The sequence below is a fragment of the Passer montanus genome, unplaced genomic scaffold, assembly GCF_014805655.1.
Source record: "Passer montanus isolate IOZ18808 unplaced genomic scaffold, ASM1480565v1 scaffold106, whole genome shotgun sequence".
In the NCBI taxonomy this organism is placed as follows: Eukaryota; Metazoa; Chordata; class Aves; order Passeriformes; family Passeridae; genus Passer; species Passer montanus.
This window is the reverse complement of record NW_024357170.1, coordinates 1,150,315-1,160,468: the sequence shown is the minus strand read 5'-3', so window position 1 is coordinate 1,160,468 and position 10,154 is coordinate 1,150,315. Positions and strand designations below refer to the sequence as shown.

Sequence of the window (10,154 nt, the reverse complement as noted above, 5' to 3'; positions counted from 1 at the left end):
TGAGGTGCACCATCTCTGCAAGGATGTTCCTTGTGGGGCAGTGATGCCTGAGTGCCTGACATGGGCAACTCTGTGACAGTTTGGAATGGAAAATGTTTATGTCCAGACACAGATTCTCTGCAAATATAGACTAATTAACAGTGCCAGACATCTCTCTGCACTAGCTTCCATCACTATTGTGCTTCCCCAGGCCCAGGCAGAGGGCCTGGTCCTGTGCAGCTCAGGAAGGGTTCCTGTGGTTGTTTGTCGGGGCGGTTGTTTGTCCGAGCAATGGAAAGGGACAGCTGTGAAATGCTGTGTGAGCACAGCCCCTCGATCCCTGGCTCCCTTCCTTCTCTGGCTCCAGCTCTCTTCACTCCCATCTCTTGTCCTCTTACTGGAGGGAGAGAAAGTAGAGGGGGGAGCTGGGTTTACCTCTTCACATCAGGTGCCCACCCTCCTCCTCTTGCCCCTGCAGTGTTTGAGTGGTGTGTGCCTGAACATGCACCTGCAGCGAGGGGTGGTAGGTGGGAACATCCCTGTCCTTTCTCTTGGTTGCCCTGTACCCCCTGCTCTAGACACACACCTCAGCTCCCTCTCTGCTCCTGGCTGGCCTGCTGCAGGACCACCAGAGAACAGCAGACCTCCGGGGAACATCTGAGAAGAGGCTTCTTTTGTTGGACACGAGTGAATAATTGCTTTTGAACCTGATAAGGGAGAATTAATGGGTAGAAAAACTGGCAGATTTTTGTTTCTTCTAGGGGTTTTTTTTGTCGTTTTTTGGGTATTTTTTTTCAATCAAAAGAAAGAGAAGCTAGGGAACCATACAAACCTGCTGGGGTTACCTGCAGCAGGAAGAACCACTACAGTCTATAATGCACTACAGGCACAGATGCTCCCCTACCAAAGGCTGACATGATATTGCAAATGGCAGCTGGGCACCCTAAAGCTGAGGCAGCCCCAGAAACATGTCACAGAAAGGAGGGGAATAAAAGAATGACCAACAGCAGCATTTGCTGCTGCCCCTGGGATGGCGTCCTAGGTTACAATTCAAAGATGTATTCTACTCCCATCCTCAAGAGCTGTTGAAACCAGGAGGGGTATTGTTTTGTCTTATTCCTGTTAATGGGCCCATCAATGCCTTTCTCATGGCTCAGAGATAACGCCCTCCAGGAGCCATTTCTGTTTAATGGACAATCAAGGACTCACTGCACAACTCACAGAATGACATCAGTCCATTGTGAGATGCTCCAGGGGAGGAGCTAAGCATCCCCACCTGGATATAATCTGGGTTTGGGACAGAACAAGCTGTCTTTATTGACTGGTTTCCAGAGGAGCAGCTACCTTTTCCACTGGATCTTCAGAGGAAGACTATACCTCTCAACAGGATCACTGCTCCAACAGAGCCACATCTGCCACTCTAGGTGGACTGCAGCCACCAGTCCAACTGGACTGCTGCCAACACCCTGACCAACAGAGTTTCAGGTTGTATTCTGACTCTGTCAGTGTTTTTTCCTTTTGTATTATTACATATGGTTTGGGATTTTTTTTTCCTTTCCCTAATAAATTGTATTTCTGACTTGGAGTCTCACTGGTTTTGCTTTCAAACCAGAACAGATGGGAACCTCAGCACAGGAATCACTTATACCTTCCACTAGCCCAGCTTGCTCAGAGCCCCATCTAGCCAGGCCAGGAACACTGCCAGGGATGGGGCAGCCACAGCTGTTCTGTGCAACCTGTGCCAGGGCCTCAGCAACCTCACAGGGAAGAATTCCTTCCTGATATCCAAGCTAAACCTGCTGTCTCTCAGTGTGAAACCATTCCCTGTTGTGCTGTCACTCCAGGCTCCTGTCAATACTCTCCATCTTTCATCTAGGTTCCCTTCAGGTACTGGAAGGCCTCAGTTACACCACAGGGCTTGGGATGAGATTATCTTTAAGGTCCCCTCCAACCCAAACCATTCAGTGATTTCCACGATGTGTGTGCCCCACCTGAGTCACTGATCAGAGTCTGCCCAGCTTCAAGGCAGCCTGGCAGGCAGGTACCAGCACCAGCATCTCATCCCAGCCAGGTCCTACATATGGTAAATATAGACATACAGCTCTGCCAAAAATGCCTTTCAAAAAGCAGACACTTCTAAAGGAATTTAGCATATTTGTAATAGTTTTCATGGGGCTTGGGTGTTTTTTTCCTATATGATTTTAAAAGGAAATTGACCATGTATTTTCAGAATAACTTCGTCAGCCCAATTTTGGCAAAGGGACTCAGGAAGTCACAGAGAGATGAGGCTGAGAAGCAAAGCCAAGCAGATCATTGCTGTCAAAAAACTCCTGTGGAAATTGCCTCTAAAATACCTGCCAGTGGGGTGACCACACAGGGCTTGGAGATGGTCCCGCACGGCTGAGTCTCAGCCTTGGGAGTTAGGGAAGGAGCAAGAAGAAAAATATCTGACTTCCCCTGAGCCTGGAAGTGTGAGCAGAGGAAGGAGCGGTGCTCCCAGATGTTCCCTTTTCCCTTCAGCTGGGTGTCACAGATTTCCTGGGATGATGACGGGATGCAGACCTCACGGATGTTGCTGCTTGTCTGCCGGAGGCTTCTGTGATAAATAGGTCCAGTGGAAAAAAAAAATAAAAAATCACTGATTTCAGCATGACCTCCTCTCACTCATTTCCACCAAACAAGGGGGGTGTGTTTTGGTGGTGGGTTTTATTTGGATTTTTAGAAGCTGTTACCTTTTTTAGAAGATTCTACTTGCGTGAAAGGGAAAATAAAAAATTATTATAATTTAAAAAGTCATTTAGTCCCAAATGAAGAACTTGACCTTATTTGGCTCCTGAGGTGCTGCGGTGTCCCCCAGGAGCTGGGGCTCAGCTGGTTTGTGCCTGTGCAGGGCATGTGATCCCTGCCATGACACACAAACAAATAATAAACAATACAACATGCAGCACACGCAGAGTCAGAGGAGACAGGCAGTGAGAAATAAGAGGCTGGAGATCATATGGGAGATGTAAAGCTTGTCTCTTTTAATACTTCTTCACAGCATTAGCTTTTGCTGAAGAATTAAGCTGCCGTAATCTCCACTAAAGCCAAGAGAATAACAAGCCAGTTATAATTAATCTATTTTCTCGGCTTTGGAGAAAATCCCAAGTTATTTTTCTTCAGCTACTAAGCCAATTCCAAGTAAAAACTCCTGTCAGTGTGAGTTAGGTGAAGAGTATTCCAGACTGAACTTGAAGCCATGGAGTAGCTTTCAGAGTGCTTTCTCCTCTGATGCTTTGTAGCTTGTTCTGTGAACCTGTGTGCAGTTCACGTCCTGCCCCATGAACACGTTGGATGTGATGATTTTATTGGTCCTTTCCACCCTAAATGATTCTATGGCTCAATACCCACCTCCTCTGATAGAGTGCCCTGGGTATGTGGCATTGCTTTCCTTCTGCTTTCTTGCTCCATCTACTGGAACCAGTTCTGCATGTCATTGGAATGAACAAAGTATGTCAGGGATATATTTATTTATTCTTGTCAGAAAAAAAATGAAAAAAAAAGAAAGAAAGAAACTCCTTAATCCTGTCTTTACTGTTGATTTATTTTTGTTTTATAGCTAAGTCCACATTTTGTAAACTAAATCTTCCCCTTTTTCAGGCTCTTAATCAGTTCTGGCAGTGAGAATACAATTCTAGATCCAAATATCCTCACAGGGCTATGTCCTTACTGACCTTCTGTGTTTCCAAACTCTTATGAAAATATGTTGTTGTATCTCAAAAGATTAGATGTAGCAAAATAACAACAAAAACAAGTCAAAACCCTCTCCTAGTATCAACAGAGAACATTTTGTTGAATTTAGTTGAGATTTGAGTTGTACAAGTCCTATATAGCTGTTGTGTTAAAAATAATGATCATCTGATAAAAGCTTCATAATAGACGGGAGAAAAACTAAAAACTAGATGCCAGAGGAAAGCTTAAACCACACCTGTAAGATAGAATATAAGAATACTGTCATGTTTGTTTGACCCTTATTTAAAGTGGCTACTGGAAAAGCTCTGGGAAAAGAATCCTCTTAAGAATTAGCTCATTAGGAGAGGACTCTCTGTTTAAGTGCTGGGCAGAAAATGTTAGAAGATCTCTGTGTATTTGTGAAAGGATTTTGCTTGGATTTCTTCTGCCTTTTGTGCTTAAAGTGCATCGGGAAAATCAGGAGTCACTGCAGAAATGGACTTCACCTTGTGGGGCAGATTCAAGCAGGGCTGTGATTTCTTCCTGTGAATTCCCTTTAAGCAGAGAACAGCTTCCTCCAGAAAAGAATGAGCCTGTGGTCTGGAATAAGACACTGGGAGTCTCTGACATACCAGTAAATATTGTGCACAGCCCCTCATTATCCCCAGAGCTTCATGGAGCTCCTCCCTCCTTGCCCATTTCCACCTTCCTACCTAGCTTCCTTCTGGTCCTAAAGGCACAACATTCACTGTCTTTCCCAAAAATGCATGATTCAGTTGGAGGGCTGCAGTAGCCTTTCCAAGCTGATGGATCACATTGGTTCCCTATTAATTGCATCCCTGAAGTTACTGAAATCGGACACTACAACGTTAGATAACAGGGAGCCTGATATAAGGATTGGTATCTGTGACATAAACTGCAGAGATTTAACCAGATGGTGGATCAATATTCCTTATATATTTAAATTCAAGGATGATAGCTTTCAAAAGTGACTCACAGTTGTGTCTGCCTTAAGTCCTTCCCACATGGAAGCGCAGTTCTGAAAATCAAGTTCACTAAAGGCAGCCCTAACATCAGGAGGAATGCAGATGAAATTTTCCAGCCAGTTTGGAGGGTGATCCCATCTCTGGAAAATGCAGGGTCAAATCCCAAACTGTTGGCAGTGCACATATTCCACAGTGGGACTCACTGAAGGCCACAGCAATGGAAGTTTGCTGGGAATGCATATTTTTCCACTGCTATCCCAATTTCTCTACCTAACTGGTTAAAAGCTGCACACAGGATTGAATAGAGAAAAAAAAACCCCTCAGCTCAAGGGGATACTGAAGCCAAAAGAAAGACTTCCACTGATTCCAGTGAGGTTTGAATCTGCCTTGCCTCAGGTGCCTGCATTAGAGACACATTTAATCCTTTGATAGTAATCATTTTGCTCATTGAAGTTGTATCTGTGGAACCAGGAGTGGCTTGGAAACACTGTGAATAGAGGACTTGTTTTTAGTGAGAGTCCTAAGAATCAGGAAAAATAAAGCTTCAGGATTGTGTCAACAAGCAACTGAAAATACACAAAAATAAAAAATATTTAATTAGATCATTATGCACAAATAAAGAGTAATATCAGTCTGTCTCAGCAGTTGTTATGGAATCTGGTTGATTTTAACAATTCCTCAGGGAGTGGGAAAGAGGCAGCAAGGCAGCCTGCTAATTAATGCAGCCATTAATAATTGAATAATCAATTAATAATTGAATACATTTGCAGATGATGGGTAAAAGATGGAAACTGCAGGGAATATTCAGAGTTTTGGTAGTACTGGGGGATCTAAGACAGATTAAAACACATTTAGTAAAAAACTCATGCAGACCTTTCCTTGAAAAAGATGCATGTGGTGCATACACACTCTGTACTAATATTTTTGCTAAAAATATTCTTCAGCCTCCATTGTCTGTAGACCTTTCAGATGAACCATGGACTGGTGGCTCTTGCAAGGTAAGAACTGGGAGTTCAGGTGTAAATCCTCCTCCTCTCCTAACTTTAAATGCAATTCTACTGTTGTATCTGAAATTTTGTGTTCCTGGACCCACAAGACATCCAGTACAAGGTGTGCAGGAATTTACCTACAAAGAACAGCTTACAAACAAAACTGGTTTATATTTTCTTTTCAAAAGCAAAATAATTAGACCAGACGGGGAACAGAGAGACCATCTGTGGTTAATTAAAGGGTGAGACTGCAGAGCAGCAACAGATGTTATATTGCTGTAGTCAGAGGAGTTTATTGCTAACAGTGGTGAATTTTGTGCATGGTGGACTGGGCATTTCCAACCAATTATTTAACAGGCAGACTTCCACAGAGGTCACCCTTTTCTTCTTGGAAAAAGGAAGGGTTTGAGTGTCATTAATGTTGCAGGAGTGGTCTAGATAGCAAAGTTTTTTTATATCCTGAGATAAGAACTAAAAAGCCAGTGATACCCATCACAAAGAAAGGTATCTGGGGCTGATGGTTAAAAGAGTGGGCAGGTATGCATGAAGAAGACATGACAGAAAAGGCCAACATTCCCACAGCTTCACTCAGTTCCTGAAAACACCCTTTAAAACTAGAGATAAGCACAGTGAGAGGGTTCACGTGGCTGCGTGGATCAGACTGATCCCCTAACTGATGGCATTTGAGTATGGAGTGACTCTGGAGAAGGGAGCTCCTTCCATCTGGGTCCATTTCTTCTCCTGAATAACTCCTCAAAGCTGTTTGACACTACCCTGCACCACCAGTCCCAGGGAGAGATGGTAAACAGAGCAGCAAACTCTGGATGTTCTGCTGGACAGGTAAACACACCTCACATTGTCTGATCTGAGAGGCTCACACCCAGCTGGAGCTGGTAAGGCTTTATACAAGCCATTCCATTCCTCCTTTTTGCTGCTCCCTATTTGCACTGCTCTGATTAGATATGGAGGTTCAAGTGTTCCTACTGATGAGGCTCCATGCATACTAGAGTTTGGATCTGGAGGTTTGGTACTACCTGTAGCACTCAGTGTGGTGTTAGCTACTCACACACACAGACAAGCTGCTTTTCATTTGTTTGCCTGTTTAGTTGGGTTTTCCACTTTATATCTGGAGTGGTACAAAATGGCTATGAAATTCTGCACTAAATTTCTGTACAATTCCTTCTCTGCTTACTTTTTTCCCCTTTCCCCTGCAGAGATTTTAGCTGGTTTTCATTGCTAAAGCAAGGAGTCACAATAGCCCACAAGTTTTGTTACCTTTGTGCCTCTACTTAGGTCCCCATGGAGAGCTCCCCACGCACATCTCTTGGAACAGCCATTCTCTTCTTCTGAAGCGCAACTTATGGCAAGGGGGAGCTCTGTGGGTGGACTTACAATTATCCTGCTGATAAAAAAGGGACAGATAAAGTCTGGCTTTGTCCAAAAAAGATAAGCTGGAACCTGAGAATGCCTGTATACCTGATCAGTGATCTACAATTACAGCAGCTGATGGGAAGCTGTGTTGGGAGAATTTAGAGGTTGCCATAGAAATGCAACAAAGGCTGCAATCCTCAGGGAGTGCACCTGAGTCAGGTACCAAACATGTAGGAATTCTCAGTGAATGAAACTCTCAAGTTTAAGGGGGAAACAGTGAGTGTATCAGAGATAAAGATAATTGAGCTGCCTGTCGTGTTTGCGATATCAGGGGAGATCCCATCTGGACATCAGCTGGGATTGCTGCCGTGCCTCTTTCCCAGCCTTGTTTGGGTGAAATATATAAACCTCAGGAGAACTTGCAGAGCATCAGTGTGCATCTGTTGCCTTCTCTAGTTCCTTGTGCCAGGAAATCTAGAAAAACTTTATCATTTTTGGACCACAGCAAGCATTTCAATTGCTTGTTATGGAAATCCTGTGTAACAACAGCCTAACGAACTCGACTTCGGGATAACATTTTTCTGACTGCTTTGGAGTGACTCACAGTTTTTAAAAAGGTATTTCCTGGGTGGAGGGAGGGTGTACAAAATGGTGCTATTTTAAGGAAACCCTTAATTCTGAATATCCTTCATCACCGTGCAACCTGCGTGCAATCCCTTTCTAAACCCATTTCTGCACACCCTCCCACATTCCTGGAAAAAGGAGAGAAAAAATTATGATGAAAAAGATTGCTATTTCTACTGTTTAGAAACATATTTTCTCCCCATCAGAGGCTTTTTTGGAGTGAAGAGAATTGATTGAATTTCAAAAAATTATGGTTGCAAAAAACAAGCAAATTCTTCCAAACCCCCAACAGTTTAAAATGCCCAGGTCCAGCAGCAGAGCGTCCTCTTGGTGAAAAAGAGGGAATTGATGCTATTAATATTGACTATCTTAATACATTAGATCATGGAATCCCCAAGAGGGCTTTGTTGGCCTTTTGAAAGTAAAATGAGACATTTTTTTTCGAGGAGATACCATTCCCTCTTTTAAATATTGATCTTACAGGGAGGAAATCAAAGGTTACCATGAGGGAGCCAAAGATTTAAAAAGCAAACAAACAAAAAATCATTCAATCACCCAACAAAATTAAAACAAAACAAAACAAGGACTTTTGACAGACAAAAAGAGGAAAAGATTTGGAGAGGACCAACTTTTTTCAACAAAGTTAAATATTTGCAATTTTATTCCAGACATTATCTTTTTAAACTCCATTTCTATGTTAAAGGAAAAAAAAAACCAAAAATAAATTTTAAAAATGAAACTCCATGAATTTATGTTTTTCATTTTGCCTCACCCCGGAACAGCTTTCCCATTTTGATGTGCCTTAGTTTGGGCACTGAATGAAAAAAGAAATTATTTTCACACTTCTCATTATGTACCAAAAGCTGTCACAGATAATATTCTTTTCATCTAAGACATTAGTAAAATCTTAGGCTTCAGAAATATATAAAATAAGATTATGTTAAAGAGCAATCCTGAATAGAATGGCTGAAGCTGAAGCATTTATTTTGGTTTGTATTTTTTCTGGTTTTGAAAGTATTGTTGAAAAGACAAAATGAGAAGAAAACCTTTTGTCCAGACTCTGAATTTCAAGCTGGGTTAGAGAAAAAATCAACAGGAAAAGAAACAGATTTTTTAAGAAAGTTTAATTTTCATTCATGACAGAGTAATGTTGTTCCTTAAATGCTTGTAGGTGAAAGCTTGGTTATTGAATATATTTATCTTCCAGGGAAATGCAGTTCTGCAAAATATTTTACTTTACAGTAAATCACAACAGCAGCAATTTTCGTTACTTTACATTCAGTGTACATGGAGATGCCACATGATTTACATGATTGATTTACTTGATTCCATTCTCACTCCTTAGCTTTGCACTGGTGGTTCAGTGGCATGATTCTTCTTGACACTGGCTGAATTCCAAGTCTAAGTGAGAGGAGAATCAAATATGCAAAGTTTGGTTTTTAGCTTTTTGTTCAGGACAATGGGTGCTAAGGATCTTCCCTGGTTCTGGCAGCTTCAGCCATTCTGACGGCCTCCCTGCTCACCAGCACATCCATTCCAGCTCCTGCTAAGCAAAGCACAATATATCCATAGATGCAAGTGTCCAGTGATTTAAATTCCTTCTGTTCCCACATCTCCCAGAGCCCTGTGTGCCCTCCAGAGGTGGCACCCTCTGGCAGTGTAGGTTAGGAAGGCACAAAGACTCCTTCAGACTCCACATGTTTGCAAACCCTCTTCTGGCAGCTACAGCCAATGAGACCATGAGGTGTGTGGACTTCTCCATGGTCAGTCCTTCTCCACAGTCAGTCCAACCTGCCCAAGGATAGAGACTAAAGCAGGAGTGCCCCATGCCCCACGGGCATCTGCAGGAGGAGGAATGGTTGCCAGGAGAATTCCTGCCAGAATTCCTGCATGCCTCCCCAGCTCGAATGCATCATCACCACAGGAACCAGCTACAGCCCCAATATAGCCCTTATCTCACAGCAAAGAAATCTGGAAATGCTGCAGCCCAGAGGGCATTTAAATTGTAACAGAGCCACTCACATCTGGAGATTCTAAGGAAACAAAAGAGCCTCCCTTTGCTCCCTTCCTTTCTCCTCTCTCTTTCTCTTGTTTTAGGCTCAGAATCACATCATGCAGTAAGCAGAGGCAAGCAAAGGCTGTTCCCTTCACACCACCGTGTGCTGTGAGCTGAAGGAGGTGAAGCTGCCCTTGGGGCTGCGGTGACACTGGGAGAAGCTGGCAGCCCTGGTCCTTCTGCCTTTGGTCCCACTCCTGCGTTTCTGCTTGTCGTGTGCAATAAAGCTTTCAATCAGCTTCAGCTTTTCATGCTCTTCCTTCAGGAAGAAGTCAACAAGCACGGTCTTCTCCTTTTTGATTTGTTCACTGATGTCCTTGGGGATATCAGGGATCATCCAGTCAACCAGAACACTGAGGAACATCACCAGGTTCTGCAAGCATAGCAGCAGACATGAAGTAAGCATGAAAAATCCAAAATACTCGCACTGGAGCAAAA

At 43.1% G+C, this 10,154-nt stretch overlaps 1 protein-coding gene across 1 annotated transcript in view; it reads right to left on the bottom strand.

Annotated features, from left to right (window-relative positions):
- Nucleotides 1-8,815: 8,815 nt before the first annotated feature.
- Nucleotides 8,816-10,154, bottom strand: part of ANO2 (anoctamin 2) — a 142,748-nt gene continuing 141,409 nt past the window's right edge. The window contains exon 24 of the mRNA XM_039720454.1: nt 8,816-10,089. Within this exon, the coding sequence (XP_039576388.1) occupies nt 9,808-10,089 (282 nt within the window). The 3' untranslated portion in view covers nt 8,816-9,807. The remainder of the gene's footprint in view (nt 10,090-10,154) is intronic.